General features: G+C 44.5%; 1 protein-coding gene across 3 annotated transcripts in view; it reads left to right on the top strand.

Annotated features, from left to right (window-relative positions):
- Positions 1 to 19,892: 19,892 nt before the first annotated feature.
- The window catches only part of SLC39A12 (solute carrier family 39 member 12), a gene marked incomplete at both ends in the record, with an annotated part of 69,266 nt that continues 66,121 nt past the window's right edge, over positions 19,893 to 23,037 (top strand). For 2 of the 3 annotated variants that reach the window (XM_079774018.1, XM_079774017.1), the window contains one exon: positions 20,034 to 20,153. In XM_079774018.1, coding sequence (XP_079630144.1) covers positions 20,133 to 20,153 — 21 coding nt within the window. Of the gene's footprint in view, positions 20,154 to 23,037 lie in introns of all 3 variants that reach the window. The other variant, XM_079774016.1, reaches the window with a different exon arrangement.

The following is a 23,037-nucleotide window of genomic DNA, read 5'->3' as shown; positions in this document are numbered from 1 at the left end:
TTTTTATAATGGAACTAGAGGCCCAGTGCATGAATTTGTGCACCTTGAAAGGAACTGTGAGCCACAAGGCTGCAGTGGGCACAGGGGTGGGTCACAGCCCATCCTCTGCTCCCCCATCTGGCCCCTCCCACCATGGCCCCCGATCCCCTGTCTGTCAGCAACCCCACACCTGCCGCTGCTCCCACTGATGGCACAGAGCTATTGGGGCTGGCGCCAGCAGCGGGTGTGAACAGGGCTGGCACCATCAGTGAGTACGAGTGGTAGCTACTGCCCCAATCGCCCCTCAGGAGCAGGGAGAGGTGGAGAAGCCCTCATGGACAATTGGGGCCAGCAGCCGCTCGCACCCATTGACAGTGCCGAGTGATCAGGACTGGCGCAGGCCCCAGCAGCAGGTGCAAGCAGTGGCTCTGGTGCTGGCTGTGGGTGTGAGTGGGGCCAGCACTAGCAGTGAGTGTGAGAGGCAGCTGCCAGCCCCGATTGCCCCTCAGGAGCAGGGGGAGGTGGAGAAGCCCTCAGGGGCAATTAGGGCTGGCAGCCGCTGCTTGCACCCACTGACAGAACCGAGCAATCGGGGCTGGTGCCAGGCGCTGGCAGTGGATGTGAGCAGGGCCGGCGCCAGCAGCAGGTGCAAGTGCCGGGTGGGATCGCGGTGTGTAGGAGCAAAGAATTTTCAGTAACCACTAGAGGCTCCCTTCAAAGACAGCGACCAATGCCCTGCCATGGTCTGGCGCCCCGCACTCACCTGCTCCACCATCCTGCTGCGGCTGATGCCTGCCATGGTCTGCATGCCCCCTGGTGGTCAACACATGTCATAGCAAACGGTTGTTCGGTTGTTCCACTGTTTGGTCTATTTGCATATTAGCCTTTTATTATATAAGATATTACAATTTTTGGTGGGGTTGGTATTTTCTGTCAAATCAGCTAAAACTTTATATCTTTTTCTAGTATGTTCATATTCTAGAATATGTTCGTAGGATTCACTTTTCTCCATTCTCTTCACTAATTACCTTACACTACAACTGAAGAGTCTCTTCAGTACTTCCAATCAATGGACACTGACTTGGAAAGGCCCCCTGAATAGGCTGGAGATCCTGGTTGTACTGTGGGGACTTTAAAATAGTAAAATTATTCATGGCATCTCTGCATGATATGTTTTGGCAAAGATTATTGATCCCATTCAACTAGCTCTGCGGGTTGAGTGAACACCGTTCCTAGCACAGTTGCTCCTGAGGGTTCTGATCACAGCTTCTGTACACAGAGTTCTCTAGCAGATTTAAAGAACCACACAAAGGGGCCAGGCCATTTTTTTCTGTTGACTTAACTTTTTTTTCCTTTAAGGGCAAGAGAGTTCAAGACTCTCTGGGCTTGCTCCTGATTTGGGGTTTTGGCATAGATTCTCAAACTTTGATGAGGAATAAGAGCCACATGGAGAGCTTATTCAAAATACAGAGTCTTTGGGGCCCATGCTTCTGATTCTGATTAGAGCTGGGTCAGAGTCCTGGAATCTGCATTTCAGCAAGCACCCAGGAGAGTCTGGTGCCGCCAGGCTCTGACTTTGATGAGCACTCGATTTTGGGAATCATTCTGCATTGAGATAGCATTTCCCAAAGCTGTTAGAAATCTTACATAATCCATGGGTTAAAGAAAGTACAGCCAAATAGCATGGGAGCTAGCAAAAGCTGCAGTTTTCCATTCTCTCTCTTAATTAACCAGGACCTGTAGATGCTAAAATCTACTTCTGTACTTTTTTCCTGGACTCCCTTATATTCTGCTACGGACTGAATGTTTGTGACCTCCCCCGAAATTTCTATGTTGAGAACTAACCCCATATGTGATGGCGTTAGCAGGTGGGGCCTTTGGGAGATGAATAGGTCATGACGATGAAACCTTCATGAATGGGATTAGAGTCCTTATAAAAAGTCCCGTTAGAGTCTCTGTGAGGACGCAGAGAGAAGACAACTGTCTATGAATCAGAAAACAGGACCTCACCAGATACTGAACTGCTGACTCCTGGATATGGAGCTCCAGCCCACAGAAGTGTGACAAAGAAAGTTCTATTGTGTATGAGGCCTGTGGTATTTTGTTACAGCAGCCTGCATGGACTAAGACATTCTTCCAAGGCTGTGCTGTTCCCACATCCCCTTTATAATCCCCATTCATAAAGGTGTGTGAGTTGAGGATTTATTTCTCTTATGTAATCTTAGGATATACATTTAATCCAGGAGGGGGAAGGCCAGAAATTATACGGTCCTGGGTAGAACTCTAGATATTTGTGAAAAGGACCATTTTTTTCCATGCTGTGTGCAGTAATAGAAAATGGTTCCTCTCATAGAGACTCCCATCTCATACAAGTGTCAGTTTCTCTGGGTCAGAGCTGGCCCATCTTATAAAAGGGAGCAAAGGGAAACGTAGTGCTCATGACCACTGGAACTCGGCAACTCACTTTATTCTCTTGAGAAGTGAAAGAGCAGAAGAAACCTCATCAGCTTCCTGGAGAAAAATTGTAGTAAGTACTTCAAAGACAATTGTCCCTTATTTTTTCCTGAACTTTCTGGAAATCAGAGTCAAGCTTGGCTCTCAAGGTAAAAGGGAAACTGATTAAGTACCTATCATATGCCAGGCACAGTGGCACATATTCAAAGGAATTCCAGATGATCCTAAGTGTATTCTGCTGACTGCCACGTGCCAGCCTGAGGGTTTATTCCAAAGCTCACAGGCGACAGAGAAACGGGACTTAAGAGTTTCCAGTGAAGGAGAAGGTGGGTAGGAGATTGATAGTCTCTAGGAACCTATTTCTCCGAATAGGACAGTCTGTTCATCTGGCAAGGTTTGTCTCCCTCAAGGAGAAACCAGGCTAAGAGATGGGCCAAACCCCTACAGTCTCAGCATGTTTTATGTTATTGATTTGGGTCTCATAATAAGGAGGCCTGGTTTTTCTCCGGACATTTCGAGGCTTTTCTTGGGACCTTGCTGCCATGTGTCGGTAGGCAGTAACATAAGACAGATAATGCATGGATGGTTTTTGTTAGAAGAGTCTGTTCGCATATCCTACGTGCCCTGCCAGCCCTCTACCTCTGCTGTGAGCCTCCTCCCCATGGGGACTGCAGCCCGGCTGACACACCTGTGCTGGTCTCCAGCAGCTGTGGTGTATTTATCACAAAGCAGGTACTGGGGCTCCTTTTTTATCCGCTGGGCCACCCCCCCCCCCCCCCCACCCAGTGTGGACCGCAAATCCAAAGCTGCGGAGCATGATGGAAGGAGACTCAGTTTAGGACCTTCGCCTGAGCAGCTGACACAGACTGGAGTCACTGCCCAGCAACAGAAAGTCTGGCACAATCTCCAGCGGCCTCAGCCAACTGGAACCTCTGCAGCCACAGCTTTCCTCTGAGCAGCCCCTCAGGATGTATCTAGTCACTGTGCCTGTTTAGCTCCTCCTTGCTCTTGTCCAAAAGCCAGATTTCTTCCTTGAAAGTCAGCAAAATCTCAATACTCTGAGGTTTCCGTGCAGGCAGAGAAGAGCAGGGAACAAGTTTAGGGAAGCCAGGAAGTATCAGCTAACCTTTCCTGAGGTTGATCTTCGGAGAATCCAAGCCACTATATTCTTTTGGACTCTCTTCAAGCAAGTGTATTTCCCAGTGCCAAGCCTCAGGATATCAAAGAACCACTTACAAAATACCTCCTCTCTCATAAGAAACAGAATGAGTTAGCCAAGCGGGCATCCCAGCCCATACATATCACATAGGCTGAGACCAAAAACCCCAAAAGCCTAAAGACAGTGAGAGGGTGTTTTTGGTGGATACAGCCACGGTCACTCCTCCACTATCAACCAACCAACGGAAATCTGAAGTCACAGAAAAGATGACAAAATGAAAAATGCGGCGCTTCAATGACTGTAATAATAGATACAACACGGTAGCTATCAACATCTATAATTCATGCATCTTCCAGCTCTGACTTTGTTCTCTTCAACTAACGCAATTTCAGTTTCTACTGTATCTGATATTGAAGTGTCAAGCAGTAAAATTCTGTGGAAAAACAAAACAGAGACCTGACAACAATCTAAGCTACAAACTCAAAAGCTGTTGCTGGGACCTAGCCAGGGGCAAGTGGTTACACACCCACACACTGTTCTTCTGAACATGCCAGTCGTAGCATCACAGTTCCCCAAACATTTGACACATCTGTAAAAGGTATCACCCTGGAGATAGTAGCCAGCTATTTCAGAGTTAGCATAGAAAGGAGACCACAATGATTTGGTTGAGCTTGGAGGCCAGAACCATTATCACAGGGATGATCAACACCATTACCCCCAAGGATTCCTGTCTAAGGCAGTGATCACCACTAGGGAATGAAGAGTCGAGCCAACAACAAATGCCCCACCCTTTCTGACTATGGGCCACCCCCCATATCATATGGAGACCAGCAAACCTTACAATTTTCAACCAAGATGTTGACATATTATGCAGATTATTGATGACAAAACATCTGGGGTTGAAGCCACTCTCAGTACTGTCTTAGCAGAGCTTGTAAAGATGCTGAAGATGCCATCCGCCTTCCAAGACCCCAACATGTGGTTGGGGATTCACACAACACATGCTATACACACCTTATCATAGCACTTACCCTGATGCATTTGGTTGAACTGTTTGCCAGGTTTTCTTCCTCTGACAAACTGCGATTGTGGGCAGTGGTCACGTCCCATTCATCCATCGCTGTAGCACTAACATATAGTGACATAGGAAGATGCTAAATAAATATCTGAGTATAACACCATGAAAATACACAAATCATGCTTGCCCCTCATCAAGCACTTGGTATGGGCTGTATGGAAGTCATTAATTGTATTGCTGTTTAATTTAATTTATGTAAATCCTCACAGCAGCTTCACGAAGGTAAGTTTCTGTTGTTATCCCCACTTCATAGTTGAGAAAACTGAGAGACAGATTAGCGAATGGATCATTGGAGGGTCGGGGGGTGGGCCCAGAAGAGAGTGTGTGGAGAAGGTGCAAAGGCCAAAAGGCACAGAGTAAGCGAGGCGGAGGCCCCACTTCTTGGCTCCCGGTCTTTACAAACCCCTTGTTGGGATTATCTTTTCATTTTCCTTTCAGTTCTCCAAAGTTTAATTAAAATGGAAATCCCTGGATTGAGTTATTTTTCTCGTTGGATTTTGTCCACTAAAAATGAAGCCCTACCCTTTCTCCTTAATCAGACCGAGGAATTCCTTCTCCCACAGAGAACACACCCGTCACCACGTTGCATCGGGGTTGTTTGGGGCGGGCCAGGGTCTCCCCCTTAGACCAAGCACATGTGAGAGCAGGGCCTTCATACCACAGATCTGTGTGTTTCACACAAACGATAACAACAACTTGCACGTAACAGGTTTTAAGCCTGTGCTTGCTGAATTAAGTTGTTATTATTTGTTGAATTAAAGGCTTGCTGGAAATTATTTCTGGGAAATGTACTGTTAAGGAAACTTTCTCTAAGAAATGGTAAGGATAACTTTCTATTATTAACTTTTCCGGGATTATTTATTTAAAACACACACACACACACACACCACATCTCTGTGCTTCCTGCCCTAACATTTTCATGCTCCTCTGTGTCAGGGGTTTTACGCAGAGAAGGCTGAACTGTTTGACAACAAAGGCTCCTCCTGTCTTTTAGAAGAGCTAACTGGCATCTGGGGCATTATGCCAGGAGTCCCTGAGGAGGAGAGGAGAGAAGCAAGGATCTCCGGGAGAAGACGGAGAAAGAAGGAAATACCACTCTCAGGGCACTGGGTCCAGTGAGGACCAAAAACTAACTCGCTGCGTGGAGTGGTGCCCTGGGGTGACAAGATTTCAGAGACGTGCCGAACATCAAGACAGTGGGTGCTGGTCTTGGGCAAAGATTCAGAGCCCCACGTGCAGGGTGGGAAAGCAGAGGCAGTGAACAAAAGCAGACCACAGGGATTCGGATGACCTTTTACAAGTCTGAAGATTACAAGACATATTGTTGTGTCAAGGTGTACAAGTGCTGACGTTTGGTGCAAATCAGCCGAAAACTGGACAACCGGATCTCATTCAACCAAAACTCCAAGCACAGGCAGCCAGGACTCCTGCAGTGACTTGGAAGATACCTTCAGGGCCCAGGCTCCTTCTTCGGGCTTCCTGCTCCTCCAATTGGAGTGGGGAGGAGGCGCCTTGGTCTCTTGCTCCTTACCTCACGGGGGCCACATGGGGTGTCAATGCCAGGTAGGAGGCCCTCTCTTTGATGTCCCCAGCAAACTTCCCCTCACAGTGACCTCACACTCTGCCATGGGAACCTCACTTCTAATGAGTCTGGAAAAGTGAAGGGTTTTAGTTGGGCACTTCGCTGCCCCAAATAAATGGAATAAGGAGGAATGAATATCAGGTGGAATCTAGCAAAGTCTGCCACAGAAAGAACCAGGAAAGACCAGAAAAATTAGGGGGGACAATAACAAAAAAGAGTAGAAATTAATGACGTGGAAAGCAAGTTATAATGAGGATCATTGAAACCAAGCTGAAAGGTGAATTTTTGAAATGACTAATAAAATAATTCCATCTCGAGAAAGACTGACAATATAATGAGTAAAAAATACGAGCTTCAAAATAATGCATATAACATGATCCAAATGATGTTAAAAGAATAAAGCAAGAGAAGCTACAACAGATATCAATATCTGTTTTCTTTGGCGGAGAGACCACATTTTTTTAATATTCAGTATTTTCTCAGCTTTTTAAAAGTAAGTGGTCATATATGACTTTTATAAGGAGAAGAAAAATATTGTTTGAAAATTGCACATAAAATGTTTCTTAAAAATCATTTTTACTATCAGCTTCCAAATCAGAGAATACAAAGGTCTGAATTCAAAACAACTGACACTTTCTAATGGATGGAAATCCAGGGATGTGGGCAGTGTCCGAATCAGAAGACGTGTGAGTCCCTTGCCTGTGGGAGCTGCCTTTTCAGCGGAACACTCTGCTTCTCCTCTAAGAAATAGGTTAGAGAGGGAGGAGCATTTGCTTCCAATGTCTGGTGAGTAGCCTGTTGATAAGCATCACCGAAGAGGAGAGCCTAAGGTTTTATTTGTTTTAAAGTTCTACATTTTTCTTAAATTTCTTTTCTCTGAGAATTTTTGGGCTGAAGAGGCTTTGGGGAGAAAGCAATAAACAAAATGTAAGAGACTATTTCCTTGATGATGGGCTCTTGGCTGATTCCTTTGTGCCTCCCCTACCGCCTCCCCTGTGCTTCATTGTAAAATGAGGCTTGAACCTACAAATAAAAACACGGGATGGCATCACAACAGACCATTGCTGGACAGTAAACCTTCAATTTCGTGGATCTTGATTTATTTTTTTTATTTTTTATTGTTTAAAGTATTACAAATAGTAGTACATATGTCTCCTTTTTTTCCCCATTGACCTTCCTCTGTCCTCCCCTACCCCCTGGCACATGCCCTCACCCTCCCCCCCCCCACCCCCGCCCCAGTGTCTTGTGTCCATTGGTTATGCTTATATGCATGCATACAAATCTTTTGGTTGATTTCTTACCCATCCCCCCAATACTCCCCAGCCTTCCTGCTGTATGTAATTTGACAGTCTGTTCGATGCTTCTCTGCCTCTGTATCTATCCTTTTGTTCATCAGGTTATAATTGTCTTTATTATCTATAAATGAGTGAGATCATCGGACCTTGATTTATTAATGGACTTTGGATTTAATGGACAAAATTTCCGATCCACATGTCTTATGTGAAAATTAACACCCTGTTGATTTTAAAATGCTTTGAACCAAGATTTGCTTATAATTAAATCAACAGGTTATTTTTTGTGTGTGTGTTATTAATTCACTATTACTTTTAACAAATTTCAACGAATAGACCATATGTTGGTAAAAACACTGTAGTTATTTCATTGCCATGAATAAGTATTACACAACAACAGCTATAGTCTACATATTTAACTCCAATAGTCACCACTCATAAAGAATGTTTGGTGATCACACCTCATTGTGAGGTAATTGGTTTTGTTGTCACATGGCATGACTTTCTGCAGCAGTTTTAATGCTGCCACCGATGTTCTGATGTTCCGTGCCAGTGGTTTTGATCCGGCATCTAGAAGGGTTCAGAAACCTGGAGAAGGTGCTGTGCATAAATTAAATGAGTCCAGAGACAAAACATAATTTTGGAAGGCATTACGAGGAGTCAGAGAAGGCTTAGCTAAAGGAACTAAGTTCTCCTTGTCTCAGGACCCCTTGCTTTTTTATTAACACAACTAGAAGCCTGATACACGAAGATTTGTGCAGAATGGGCCTTCCTTCCCCTGGCTGCTGGCACTGCTTTTGCTCTGGCCAGATCTGCCTTTCTGCTCTGGCCCAAAGCCGCCTTTCCACCTTCCCATGCTGCCCAGAGGCCCAGAGTGGCTGGGGTGGTGCAGAACGTCCTCCCCGCCCCTGGCACCTGTGTATGCAAATTAACCCACCATCTTTGTTGGGTTAATTTGCATACAAATTCCTGATTGGCTGGTGGGCACTGCAAAGTTACAGTCAATTAGCATGTTACTCTTTTATTAGGTAGATTTGTCCTAAGGCAGGGTGGAGATATACACATCAAAGGGTAGAGTTAGGTACAGAATCCATTGTCAGATTGTCAGGTTTGAGAGAAACTGCCTTTGGCTGTTCAGGTGTTTGGCCAACAGGAGGCAATAACATGTAGATTGAGATGCCCTGAGCTGTCTGGCAGCAAGCAATCATCCTTTTCAGGTTTGCTGAAATGCCTTTCAGCCATCCCAGATGATTCAGCCCTGCTGACATGCTGGAATTGGCTTCTGGCATCTCACCCTTTTTGATTTTTTAAATTTAACAAGAATGTATATTTTAAGATTTTTAATTTCAATGGAAAGGACAGAGTTCTATTAAGTCCCTTTAAATTGCTGTCAGGTAATAAAAGAATTAGCCTGCAGTGAGTTTCTTTCTGGGCCAACAGTTCTTTGAGTCCCAATTTCAATGTCCAACAGTTCCTTATGTGTACATGTCAGCAATGATATTTCAGTTCTGGATGGTGGACAAATGGTGGCAATGCAGGTCTGACCTTTTCTGGTTTGGTCCTGGGCAACCTGCAGGGACGCACAGCTGCTGACTGCTAGCAGGGCAAGGTGTCCTCACCATCTTCATTTCTGGACTGTTTCTCCTCTTGTCTTGGGACACTGCTATTCTGTGGCTGGAGCAATCTGGTCAGTTCCTCTCTGGGATCCGTTGTTGCAGGAATCCACACGGGCTTGGAGGAATTTTCTGGAAATATACAAACATATTCTTGACCAAAGGTTAGTAAAGGAATCTTTTCTATAAATTAGACTTGGCATCCTTTCATATTAAGCTTAGAATTTTATTTTTAAAGAGTACCCCCCTTGGCTTATTTGCATATACAGAGGGATTATGGGCGGTCTCAGTAATTTTCTTAGACTTTACTTGGATTCAATTACTTATAAAAATATTGGCTTCTCATATAACTTAATTTATATGAGACCTTGTTTATATTTTAAAAGCTAATTTATTAAGTAATTTAAGTAGGTATCTTTATTAAAAAAGCAAAGCCAGTGAATTTATAAACTTATACATCTGATTCACAAGGCACAAACACTGCCTCCACCCCCAGCCTATTTAAAATGCAGGCAGCTAGAGGCTTTGTTATTAAAATTCTGTCTTAATATTCTGCTGTTGGATTTTAAGAAATATTTAAACTATTTTATTCTTCCCTCCTTAGAGGCCAAAACCTTCATAACATTTAAAATATATGTATATAAGTAAAATATATTGATTAATTTTTATTTGATAAAGCTTTCCATGTGATTTCAAGAATATTAAATCAGCTAAATTGAAAATATTTCCTTTAAGAAGAGAGAACAAATTATTTGAATCACTATGGGCCCTTGGAGTTTTCCAAAAATCATCCCTCAGTTATAGCCTTGAAATTTAACTTGGAAAGACAATCATATATATATATATATATATATATATATATATATATATATATATGATTTAAAGATTATATACTTTTTGTAATTATCTTATAAGATATCAATTAAATTTAAACTGGTTTTTGTATTAAAAATTTCGGTTGGGATCACAGAATTAACCCTCTTTTTTAATTAGACCAATAAAATATTATATTTTAGGTTGAAATTTTACCACACTTGGCATATTAATATATTTTAAACTATTAATTTGTTTAGAGAAAATACTGATAGATCCTCCCTTCCCCCAACTGATGGATGGAGTATGAGGTAAACTCCACCTGCAGCCAGACATTCCTGAACACCTTATATGGACTGTACATTGAACCACCAATCAGCACCTGCCAAATACCCTAAGCCCCCGATTCCTAAGTCCCTAGGTGCCTAATCATGTGCCTTACATGAAACCACCAATCAGCGTGTGCTGAGTACCCTAAGCCCCATCCCCTCCTTTCCTCCCCTCAAAAGGCTTGTTCACCCCAAATGCCCTCTTTTTTTACCTCTGGAAGGGAGCTGGCAGGGGTCTTCTCTCCAATAAAGCCTGTATCCTGGCATCTAGGTTCTCTGGCCCTCTGTTTCACCTTTCAAATACAAGAATTATTATCTCAAAAATAAATTCCTATACTTTAGGCATTTAGTTACCACAACTGTATAATTTCTGCCAATTTAATTTGAACCTTAAATTTTTAGAGGTGGCAAGTCAAATATTAACATTTCTTAGAATAATAACACCTTTATATCTTTAAGAATAAATTTAAAAAATATCATAATTTAAAAAATTTTTTAAATATCAAATTTAAAAAATAACATAACCAATTAATAGCTTTAATTCTGTCCTCTAGATTTTTCATGAGGCAAATTCACATTATTGAACAAGTTTTTATCATTTGATTTAGTAAACTTTAAAGTTTTAAGTTGCCACTGGCTCTGGAAAACCATGTTTGAGGGTGGCAAAACAGGTTTTGGCCTAACTTGGTCTATTTAGATGTAAATTGGCCATTCTTTCCTTCCAGATTGCTGCGGGCGGGAAACTTTGGCCTACCTGCTTGTTCTGCTGGGGGAAGGGCGACTAGCCCCTCCATTGGAGAGGCACAGCTAGCTTTCCCCCCGGGCTATTGGAACTTTATAATTAATATATTATTTATCTATGTTTCAACAATTTTTATGAGATTTAAATCCAATTATAATTATTTTAAGGCATTTTCTTAGGCAAATTTTTGTAACAGAGACAATTTACTGATTTTCTTGGTGGCTTTCAGGTTAACTTTTGAATGCGGTCCACGATTATTTAAATAAACTACCTTTTATTATGGAAATAGCAATCTTGTTGCTAGAACCAGCTTGCATCTTTTTTGTGTGTGTGTCATTTCTGCCATCTTTCTGAGGAAAAAACCAGTCTTTGGGGTTTTATTCTGTAGCATTCACAAAGAGATTTAAGTTTAGCTCAAAACCTATCTAAATGTCCAAAAATCGGACAGTTGCATGCACGTGTAAAGAGCTTCTCTCTTTACACGTGCACAGAAATCCCAGACACATTTCTAAATTTTGTAAAACTTTTCACAGCGAGAAGGAGACTTTTTAAATTAGCATGCTCTGGGAGTGGGTGTCCATATTACAGGATCACCATGTGTCTCCCTTCCCCCACATCCTGCTTGCTTTGATTCGGCCTTGTTTCTTTTCCCAATTAAAGGCATGCTTAACAGATAAAGACAGATTCTAAATTTTTTCCTATTTCACTTTCTAAAGTAATGACTAGCCCTTAGAGTTATTTTCGCCGAATTTTGCTTTTCCCAATGCGTTCTTAGGTAATTTTTAAACAAAGCATTAGAGAATCTCATTGTGACAGAGCTGATAGCGATAGCTCCGCCTTTGAGATCAGGAGCAGAGGATCTGGTGGTTTTTTAGAATTTACAGATTTTCGATCCTCAATACAAATTAGGTATTTTATGATTTGAACAAGAAACCACATTAAATATGACCACGGCACTCCTTTTTCAGCCTGATTTTTAAAAGTACCTTTTAATATTCCAATTTCTTTATAATGTTGCCTTTTAATTAAATTCTTCCCCATTATAATCTGACTTAAACAAAAAGTATCACCCACGCACTTACGAATCTGCGGGCTTCAGAAGCTGACATGGGCTTTACGCACAGTTAATTTTACCACCATCACTGGTGCTGTTTTATCCACTCAGGTGAATACTTCATCTCCAAATTGTTCATATTTCAGGTGCCAATTAATGCCGGTGGCCTTGATCCGGCATCTAGAAGGGTTCAGGAACCTGGAGAAGGCACTGTGCATAAACTAAATAAGAGTCCAGAGATGAAACAAATTTTGGAAGGCATTACAGTGAGTCAGAGAAGACTTAGCTAAAGGAACTAAATTCTCCTTGTCTCAGTACCCCTTGCTTTTTATTAACACAATTTGTCCTAAGGCAAGGTGGAGATATACACATCAAAGGGTAGGGTTTGTATACACAATCCATTGTCAGATTTGAAGAATTGCCTTCGGCTGTTTAGGTGTTTGGCCAGTAGGAGGCAATAACATGTAGATTAAGATGCCCTTAGCTGTGACAGCAAGCAATCATTTAATGCATCCTTTTCAGGTTTTGGGAAATGCCCTCACCCATCTCCAGATGATTCAGCCCTGCTGACATGATGGAATTGGCTTCCAGCAGTTCCTACCTGGGCTAGGCCACTCCCCAGCCATGTGCAATTGTTTACTCACAGTGACTGGTGAATGCATGCATTTACTAGACCTATTTAGTATAAATTTACAATTACTGTAATACGTATAAAAAACTTTTCTGTGAAATTTAACTTTTAATTCATAATTTTAATTACACAAATGTGTCTACATAAGTAAAAAAAAACAAAACAGGTAAACCAATTTGTCAATCTTTTAATATATGCATTTGTAAAACCTACTTTATTATATAATGGACTTCTGGCTTTAATAAACACCTTGCCCGAATTATTCGGTTATATCAAGGTTTTACTGTATAAGCACCAACTTTGATGTTCACAGGCCCAGATTTCTTGTGGCACCTCTAAACTGTGTGAACCTGGGTATTTCTAAAATGTACAGCGAGAAGGTCATTAATTAGGTTCAACTGATATTACATGAGAAAATATATATCAAGTTGCTTAGCACAGTGCCTAGGCATAAAAAACACTAAACAATGTTCATAAACATTTTGTACTAATTATTTAGAGAGGCCCATGTCTTGGAAAGAGGGAAGAAGTCAGTGTAAAGGGGCACGCAAGGAGAAGGGAGACCCAGAGGTAGCTCAGAGTTGTAGGATCTCATATTACTGCCAGAGATGATCCCATAGGGGTGGGCTGGGTGAAGAGCACATGCAGCCCTGCCACCAGCTCAAAGCCTCCTTTCCTCAGGACATTTGCTGGAAAATGAATAAATAATATAATTTAACTAGAGGCCCAGTGCATGAAAATTTATGTACTGGAGGGGAATCCCTCAGCTGGGCCTGCCCCCTCTCACAGTCTGGGAGCCCTCAGGGGTGGGAGGCGACCCGGCAATCAGGGGAAGGCGACGCCCCATCACATCTCTGCTGCTGCCACTGCTGGCAGCGCAAGCCTCAGCTGGCCCTGGTTACCTGAGCCTCGGGCAGCCCTGGGTGGCTGGGAAGCCACCATCTGAGGCTTGCCTGTGCCTCGGGCCAACTGGGTGGCTCGGAGGGCGGAGAGAACTGGGAGACTCTGGAGGCAGGCGGGGCTGAGGGGACTGGGCACCACCATCTTGTGGCTGTGGGCACCACCATCTTTGAGGGCATGGCAGTCAATTAGCATGTTCCCTCCTTATTGGCTATGGGCACTGCCATCTTTGAGGGTGGGGCAGTCAATTAGCATATTCCCTCCTTATTGGCTGTGGGTGCTGCCATATTTGAGAGCAGGGCAGTCAATTAGCATATTCCCTTCTTATTGGCTGTGGGTGCTGCCATATTTGAGAGCAGGGCAGTCAATTAGCATATTCCCTTCTTATTGGCTGTGGGCGCCGCCATCTTTGCGACAGCGTGAGGGTCAATTAGTATATTCCCTCTTTATTAGATAGGATACATTGTCATGAAAGTCAATACATAAATCTGTAATGACTGTAGAAATGAATGATGATCTCTGGAGTTGTACAGTGCCCAAACCTGCAAAACGGTACAGGGCAGGCAGCCCTGCACTATACACTGTACATACAGGACGGCTCTACCCTTTTTTCAATCTCTTCCTAAGTTGCTGCAGTCTTATGTTTCATGTTTCCTGGTGGGCCCCTTTAAATTCTTTCTAGGTCAAGGCAGGGTGGGTATATAACTACATTACTACTAGTAAATGGGCATGAGGAAGACGTTTGAAACTCAGAGCACACCAAAAGGCAGAGTCAAAACTGAATGAAGGACAAATTGGTCAGCGCCCCCCGCCCCTCTTCCCTCCTGCCTCCCGGCCACTCTATCTTCCTGTGATAGCACAAGTAAGAGTCGGCATATCAGGAGAAACTGCCTCCTATGAGACTGCCCCCACCTGGGGGTTAACGGGCATGTGAGTATCAACCAGGAGTAAATTGGCTCCTTTTTTACACAGCTGGTGAGTTTACATGTGAAACTCATTACCCCCAGAAGTTGCTTGGATTGCAAAGGCAGCCATCCTATCTAATAAAGAGGGAATATGCTAATTGACCATCACTCCGTGACAGAGATGGCTGCACCCACAGCTGAGGCCAAGTTCCCATAAGGAGCCTTAACGAGCAATCAGCAGGGACCTGAGGCTACACCCTCCCCTGCCCCCGTGGGGCTTGACAAGGGACCTCAGGCCGTGTCCCCCATCCAGCAGGGCTTGACAGGGGACCTCAAGGTGCACTTCCTCTCCCAGTGCTGGGCTAGGGGACCTCAGGCTGCTCCCCCTGCCCCAGCGCCAGGCCGGGGAACCTCAGGCCAGGCCCCCCACCAGGTGGGGCTTGACAGGGGACCTCAAGGTGTGCTTCCTGTCCTGGTGCTGGGCTAGGGGACCTCAGGCTGCTCCCCCCAACACAGCGCCAGGCCGGGGGACTTCAGACCACACCCCTGCCCGGCGGGGCTTGACAGGGGACTTTAGGCCATGGCCCCCACCTCAGCTCCGGGCCAGGGGACCTGAGGCTGCGCCCCCCTGCCCAACTGGGCTTGATAGGGGACCGCAGGCCGTGCCCCCCACCTAGCAGGGCTTGACAGGGGACCTCAAGGTGTACCCTCAGTGCTGGTTTGGGGGAACTCAGGCTGTGCCCCCTCCCAGCGGGGCTTGACGGGGGACCTGAGGCTGCGCCCCCCTGCTGGTGCTGGGCTGGGGGACCTGAGGCTGTGCTCCCCCACCTGGCAGGGCTTGACGGGGACCTCAGGCCATGCCCCCCTCCCTGGTCTGGGCTGGGGGACCTCAGACCACGCCCCCCATCCTGGCGCCGGGCCAGGGGACCTGAGGCTACACCCCCTGCTGGGCAGGGCTTGACAAGGGTGGGACTTGCAGGGTCTGGATCTAGCCCAATGGGGGTGGGGGCCGGCCGGGTCTGGGTCTCACGGGATTTTGAGGTGCATGTGGGTGGGCAGGGACTTGACTCTGGGTCCCGTGGTGAGCCCCAGACTCTGACAGGAGGAAGGTTTTCATATACATTTTACTAATCTTCTTTCATCTCTGACACTTCTATTATAGAGAAAGGGCAAATAGCAATATTAAATTATTTCCTCTAATTAATCCCCTTTTAATGTGCACGAATTTGGTGCACCGGGTCACTAGTGTTTAAGAAAGGCTGATTTCTGGGGAAGCAGGCAGGTTGGGCACTTGGAGTTAGAGCTACAGCTCAAAGTCAAGCAAAGAAGATGATGCTGACAAGTTCCGCTAAGTATTTCCTTCTTACTCCTATTTTTTATCATCTGCCTGCCAGCCCTTCTTGGCTTTGCTGGCCTTACAGCCTACATCCAGGGCTTCTCCCTGCCCCTCTATTCCTGTCTCACCCTGGAACAGGAATAGGAACCTGGTTGCTGGTTGAATTATAGGTTTGACTGTGAGGGTGGAATGAATCTTGGGGGCAAACAGAGTAGGGACACTGGCTTGTGACAATAAGAGGAAGTTCACTTTGGGAGTCTTGGGGTTTGTGGCTAGAATGGTGGAGGTATTGGGAGCCCTTGAGACTAGTGAGTGGTGTTCAGGAATCTCTGGGGGAGATAACTCGCTGGGCTCTGTTACAAGGGCATCAGTAACCATAGGAAACCTGACACCAGGAATTATGGGGCTTCCAGGCTGGACACCAGCACAGGGCAATCAGGAAAAAGGACCCCAAGTCACAGCAGGGGCACTGTCCTGTGAGTACTGGTCAGAGCACATCAGGACCCAGTTCTGTGGCAACCAGGCAGGTGCTACAGGGGGCCTTGGGCAGGGATGGGCAATTTTAGGACCTGTTACTTGAAGCTGGGTCAGAAAGCAAGGGCCTAATTCCGGAGACAAGGTCCTGAGCCTGTTCCCTCCTTGCTTCTCTGTCTCCACTGGATCGACAGCTGGAAGGTCTTGACCAACTCCTTGCTCCTCTGTTAAACTGACCGTTCTGGACTCTAACCCCACTTAGTCTCTCTGTGACAGGAATGAATGTGCTATACGACTTAGAGTAGTCTGACCAGCCATGGAATAGAACCAAACTAAGAATATACTAACAAAGTAAACTTACGAAATTTTTATAAAGCTACCCATGTTAATCTTCGTAAATCTTAAACCCAGTTTATTATTATAACCTGATTTTTCTCTCAAAATAGACCTCGGATGTTAAAAGTTTTTACTATACACTATAGTCTCCATTCCTGTGTGAGCCTAGCAAGAGCCCCAGCCTCCAGGCCCACCCGGCTGATGCCAACCACCCAGTCAACAGGAATTCAGTGGGAAGAAAGCCCAGATGGCCAACTCAGGAATGGTGGCCTTAAAGATCCAGATCAGGCCTGTGGGAAGACGTCCTGCGCAGCCTGTACATCCAGCACATCTTCCGCGAAATCTTCGCTAACCTGAAAAACAACCTTCTCTAGTAAATAACATACAGTATAATGACCAATACTTTTCTCTGGGTCAGAAAGCAGGATATAAGTCTTCAAAAAAGGCCAGGTTAGTCATGCCTGCCATACATCGCTAAGAAACCGCACCCCCCCCCTTTTTTTTTTTTTTTGTATATTGAAGAAACCAACTGTTCTGGATCCTGCATGGGCCTGGGGCAGCTTGAATACAAGACTTTGGCTGCCAAAACCGGTTTGGCTCAGTGGATAGAGCGTCGGCCTGCGGACTGAAGGGTCCCGGGTTCGATTCCGGTCAGGGGCATGTACCTTGGTTGCGGGCACATCCCCGGTGGGGGATGTGCAGGAGGCAGCTGGTCGATGTTTCTCTCTCATCGATGTTTCTAGCTTTCTATCCCTCTCCCTTTCTCTCTGTAAAAAAATCAATAAAATATATTTAAAAAAAAAAAAGACTTTGGCTGATGTTAAAGATCTATATCAGGACCAGCAAGAACACTGCCTGCATGTCCACAGCCCCCTCCCCCTGACATCTTTGTTCTGCTTTCCTTTTCCTTCCTGATAAAAACCCCTGCCCGCACTGAGATGTTAAAATGGGCTTTGGGACGAGAGTCCCCCATCTTCTCAGGTGACCAGCATTTGAATACTAGTAAACCCTTTTCCTTCTCAGCAGCACTGTCTCATGAATTTGGCTTTTCTTGCAGCAGGCGGCTGGAACTGCATTGGGTTTCACCACCGCAGGCCAAGCCCCTTCCCTTGACAGTTTAGATGAATCCAAGTGCTCCATATTTGGAATTAATGAGAAACCAGGCATTTTCTGGGAGCTATTGTGCCACCCATATTCCTATCAATGTTACCAGCATTCTTTTAGGATTATCTCACCCTTTTGTTCCAAGTTTTCATATCCAATTAGTGATTGAGGAAACTATCCTAACTTCTTTCTCTTCTCATTTCCTCTGTCTCTTCACAAGTAGCCCCACTCCTTCCCATCTACCACCTATGGCATTGAACTCATAAATCTCTATCCATCATTCTTCAGAGTCACTTTGTGTTTCTGTGTACTATGTGCCGTTTATGTGTACTCAGTCCACTTTGAAAGTTTGTGTTTTACCTTCTCTTATGTCCTATAAAATTTACCACTTTGTTCTTGTAGTCATTTATTCACTAGTAATTTATTGAGAGCCTGTTTTAGAGTCTGAAGGATCCTATGTAGTCACTTCTACTGCAGATACAGGGATCATAACAGACTCAGCTAATCAAAGTTCTCCATTCACACCCACTTACTTCCCAGGTAAGAACTTTGTTCCTCCCACAAATACTTTCCTTCTCATTTGAAAATATCTATTTATGAATTTACAACCATGTTCAATCTGTTAAACCTCTCTACCTTGTAAAAGAAATAAGATTCTAAAGAGTCTATCTTTTCCACAAACCCTTGGTTGGAGTGTGGCTGAAACAGGTATCACAGAACCAACTGGAAAGAAAAAAACAACAACACAAAAAACCTTAATCGGACACTAAAACTTTTCCATTCTACAAGGTGAAATCCTTTGACTTCGATCTGCCCTGCCCCTTAAAAGGCAGGTGACTGCCGGGGACTCTGTGAACATTGGTAAATATTAATATGAAAAAGTCAGGTTCACGAACCCCTTTTATTTGATTTTCCTGAAAACCTGCCAGAGGAAAGTTCTCCCTTTTATCCACCTTCATTGTTACCTTCAGAGCCGCTCTCTCCATGGCAACTGGAAACTTCACGGCACTGGAATAATCCCTTCCAGCTCCCAGCACACAGTCAAGGAATTTTAAAAACAGAGGACTTTGTAACCACAAAATGCTCTCTGAGACTTAAAAGGCCACAGAGCTCCAGATAAATAGCCATTTGTCTTTCTTCTGAAGGTAAGCACTGGGTTTAGAAATGTTTGTATCATCTTCTGTCATTTTTTAAATTGCTAACCGAAGAATCTTAACTCTTCCACCCTTTTTTTAAAAAAAACAAAACTATAAAAGTAATCCCAATATTTTTGTTCCTACCCCACAGTCATTATTAGCTCATCTCTGCACCAAAATCTGACATGAGATACTGTTAACATTTGGCATTTCGTAAGCAGTTGTTTGAAGAGATTAAATTTTGTTCCAGAAGCTGATTGGCTCTGAAGTTGTCCTCTTACCCCTTTAATGACCACTGAGTATGTGGATTTATCATGGCTCATGAGGTCTTGAAATTCTTTTTATTTTTTGTAAGATCATTTGTACTTTAAATAAACTAAAGTCTAAAGACTGACCAGTGTTTTCTGAATGTTACTATTTTTCTTCCAGCACCCTTCTTTACATAAAACCTTCTAACTCTACATGACATTGGCAATTTTTTAAAATTTATTTTCTCTTTAGTTTTATTTACATGTTTCAGTGATCGGGACCACAAACCACTGGGAGCTTTCCTTAACAAGGAGATAAATGAGGGTGTTTCCTGTCCCGGGGTCCTGTGACTTATACCAGGATGAACAGAGAAACGTATTCTTCTTAATTTTTGACTCTAGGTTTAGTTCAGAAAGGCGATGCAGCAACGTTCTTGGTTTCCCTACAGTTTGAAAGCCTACAGCCAGGATGGTTTCCTGCTGTTTGGGGTTAGCCATGACCTACAGACCAGACCCCCTGTTGTTCAGAAACAGCTTGTCATTGCAAAGCAGCTTAGCCACCCAATTAATGAGCCCTTTCCAACACGTTGCAGGCATAATAATTAAAGCCTTATTTTCCCCCTTCGCCACAGAAATTCCTCCGGTGCAAGTGCACACCGTGGACACCACCAAACCCGTCCGCCTTCTACTCCATCGGAGACAGACGGCAGGCCCAGGAGGAGTGGAAATGTGCTTCCGGACAAGGCTCTCGGGGTGCTGCCTGCCATTGCTCCTTCTCCTCGGCCTTGTGCCCTCCACCGGGACAGAGAAACGCTCCGCCCGGGACAGCAGCGGCGCTTGGGGTCCTGGCCAGCTGACTGACGTCCTCCGCGCCCTCTCTGCGGGCGACCACCCGCCCCTGAACCACTCTAGGAGCCTCATCCGAACACTGTTGGAGGAAACGGGCTGCCCACGGAGGACCAATGGAATGCGAGGAGGCTGCAACCTGGTCAGTGCCATAGAATGGGATCAGGGACCAGGGCATTCCCCAAAGAGAGCGGGATTCCCCAGCCTTCACCTTCGGTAACTCAGCATCAGCGCGGACCTTCCAGTAACCAAGAGCGCAGTGCACTGTGGCCTCATGGCTCCCCTGTTTGGGAGACAGAAGTCGTTCGGTGTCCTGCGTATAGCAGCTGAAGGCAGGGAACATTTTCTTTTTTTTTTTTTTTTATTAAAATGGCAATGTTTATGAACGTGTTGCTGCACCCCCCCTTCCGCAGGTTGGGAGGTATTCACGTGTGAGTGGGGATGTCGTGCTGTCTTCTTTCTGGTGTACTCATCTCTTTCGGGAGTTTGCTGGGAACTTGTACGTGATTGGTTGGATACAAGCTATTTGTTTTCTGAGGCTTGAAAATAGCAATCGGATAGTTGTCTGATGTTGAAATTTTTAAGTACTTTTTCCTGGATATCAACTGGCATTTTCTAATTTTTTGCGTGGTGGGTAGTGAGAATCGTCTTTTGGGCAATAGGGGATCTGAGCTGGGGGATGGGAGTGCCATGGGCAAAGCTACAACGAGGCCCAGGCTCCTGGGGTCCAATCCCAGGGCTCAGACCCTGGCTGCACATCCGTGTCACCCGGCAGATTTCACAAAATGCCCATGTTGGGGGTTCCTCTTCTGGAGATTGAGGTTGGTTTTGCCTAGCATGGAATTTTAACAATCAGCATTAATGTGGGCTCAACATGTCCCCGCATTAGGGTGGGTGGGTGGGTGGCATGGTGGGGAGATGGATAGCAGCAGCACAAGCGGTAAGAACCCATGTCCTAAACTGACTCCAAAGAAAAACACGAGTTACCATTCCTTTCCTGCCTGATGAGATTTTTCAGAATGAACCCACAAACAAATACATAAATGAATATGCCACACAATCAATAAGACAAGCAAATAACTGCCCCCCCAAAATAAATTTTGGCCAACTTTCTCAATCCCCCTTGGTTCTCGGGACAACATTTCTGGCCAGTGTTTTGTTTTTCATGACCGAAGGGTCTTGCTCATAGAATTTTTCTCTGCTCTGTGCAAACAATAAATAATTCAATAATTAGTACTATCCCCAGGGGTTCCCAGAGAAAACATGTGTTCTAATCGGCAACTCATCTGTGATGACATTAATTTATATATATAGCAACATAAGACTTCCCACTGGAAATAAGTAGGAATCAAATCTTATTAATGTCCTCTGAGAATTGGCTTCAGGGAAATGTTCTCTAATGACATGATGTGCCTTATTAAGGCTGCTGGAATACTCCTTTAGCCAGGGGGAATGTAAACATGAAGAACTGTTCTTTGGGGAGGAGGAGTTGTTTGGTACTTTTTGGTTCCTGTGACATTATTAAGAGTTTGGCTAGATTAGCTTCCATTTGAATTAGTTCCATTCCTAGGAAGTCTGTAATAGTTTTGCCCTCTTTGGAAGAGACTGAAGTTAAAAAAAAAAAAAAAAAAAAGACAAATTTCAGATTAATCAGCTCAAAGACTCCAGTTCACCTGAACCACCCATAAGCCAGGAGCCATGACATCTCCCATGTCATTCTCAACAAGTGAGGAGAGACAGCTTTCACTAACACCCACATCCTGGGGCAAATCATAGGACTTCAGTCTTCATTGAATCTTTTTTTGTCTTTTTAGGGACTTGGTCCACAGAGGCAGCGTTCATATTAGAAATTTTGTGGTAAAAAAGAGGGCAAAAGGGTGAGTTCATATCCCCAAATATCTGAAAAAAGAGGAAAGTGGAGAGGAAAAAAATGTTCCTAATTTTATTTCAGGCCTGGGTATAAACTGAATACTTTAAAAAAAATAAATTGAAGCATTTGCGGGCACTGTGCATTTAAGAATGAATTTATCCAAGCTGCAGCCTTTGAAATGGATAGTCTTGCCTGGTTGTGGCTTTTCTTTTTTTTAATGAGAAGGGTTAGAATGGAGTTTTGATTAATTTAATGAGGGATTAAGTAACTCCAAAAGAATAAATTCCACTCAGTAATAATGAAAACCACCATCCTATGTGGGTTCCAGGTGTGGTGAAGGAAAAGGAACCTGGTGGTGTGTGGAGTCAGCCAGCAATGCTCTGGCACCTTCTAGCTGTGAGGACCTGCAGAACCTCAACATCCTCATCTGTAAGACAGAGGACCGAGGTGGCGATTCCTTCCTCAGGCTGCTTTCTGTGAGGACCATGTGGCCGCGTGTGAATGAGCTGGGACCCAGGAGCTCAGGCTCTCCCTGTGCCCTTCCATGTCCTATTCCTCCAGGAAATGTCCACTCCGTCTTTTCCAGGGACACTGGAGCAGTGTGTGGGAAGTACCTGCAGTGCTGCTGAGAAATTCCTCACTGGCCCCCTCTTGCGGTCCCCAGACCCCTCAGCTGTCCCATGGACTTGGGGTTTCTAAAGGAAATCTCTAGGCGATTCCCAGACCATTTCAAGGGAAGAGAATGGCTGCTTTAAGGATCCGTATTTAATTCACACCCCTCCCTCCACTTGTCTAACTGTCATGGGAAAAGTGCGAAGGAAAAGCATCAAGCTTTATCTTGTTTATCTAACAAGTTTATCTTAACTCTTCTCTGTTAAGACTTTTCTTTTTTGGAATTCAGAAATGCCACTGAATCTTAGAACAGACCCACACAAAGCTAGTGCCTGCCATCAACTAACATCCTTCCTGATCTTTGTTTGGGAGAATAAAGAGAAGTACAACTTCCCTCTTATATTTTACAGTCAATTGTTGGCATTCTCCTACCCCCTTAAAAAACACCACCTTATAAAATCTGAGAATTTAGATTTAGTCATATGGGTTTAGTCATAATCCCAAATCAAATTCTAAACATCTTTTGGTCTGAAGCCCTTCAAGT

Source organism: Cnephaeus nilssonii (assembly GCF_951640355.1).
Source record: "Cnephaeus nilssonii genome assembly, chromosome: 1".
Taxonomy (NCBI): Eukaryota; Metazoa; Chordata; class Mammalia; order Chiroptera; family Vespertilionidae; genus Cnephaeus; species Cnephaeus nilssonii.
This window is presented reverse-complemented; position numbering and strand designations above follow the sequence as displayed.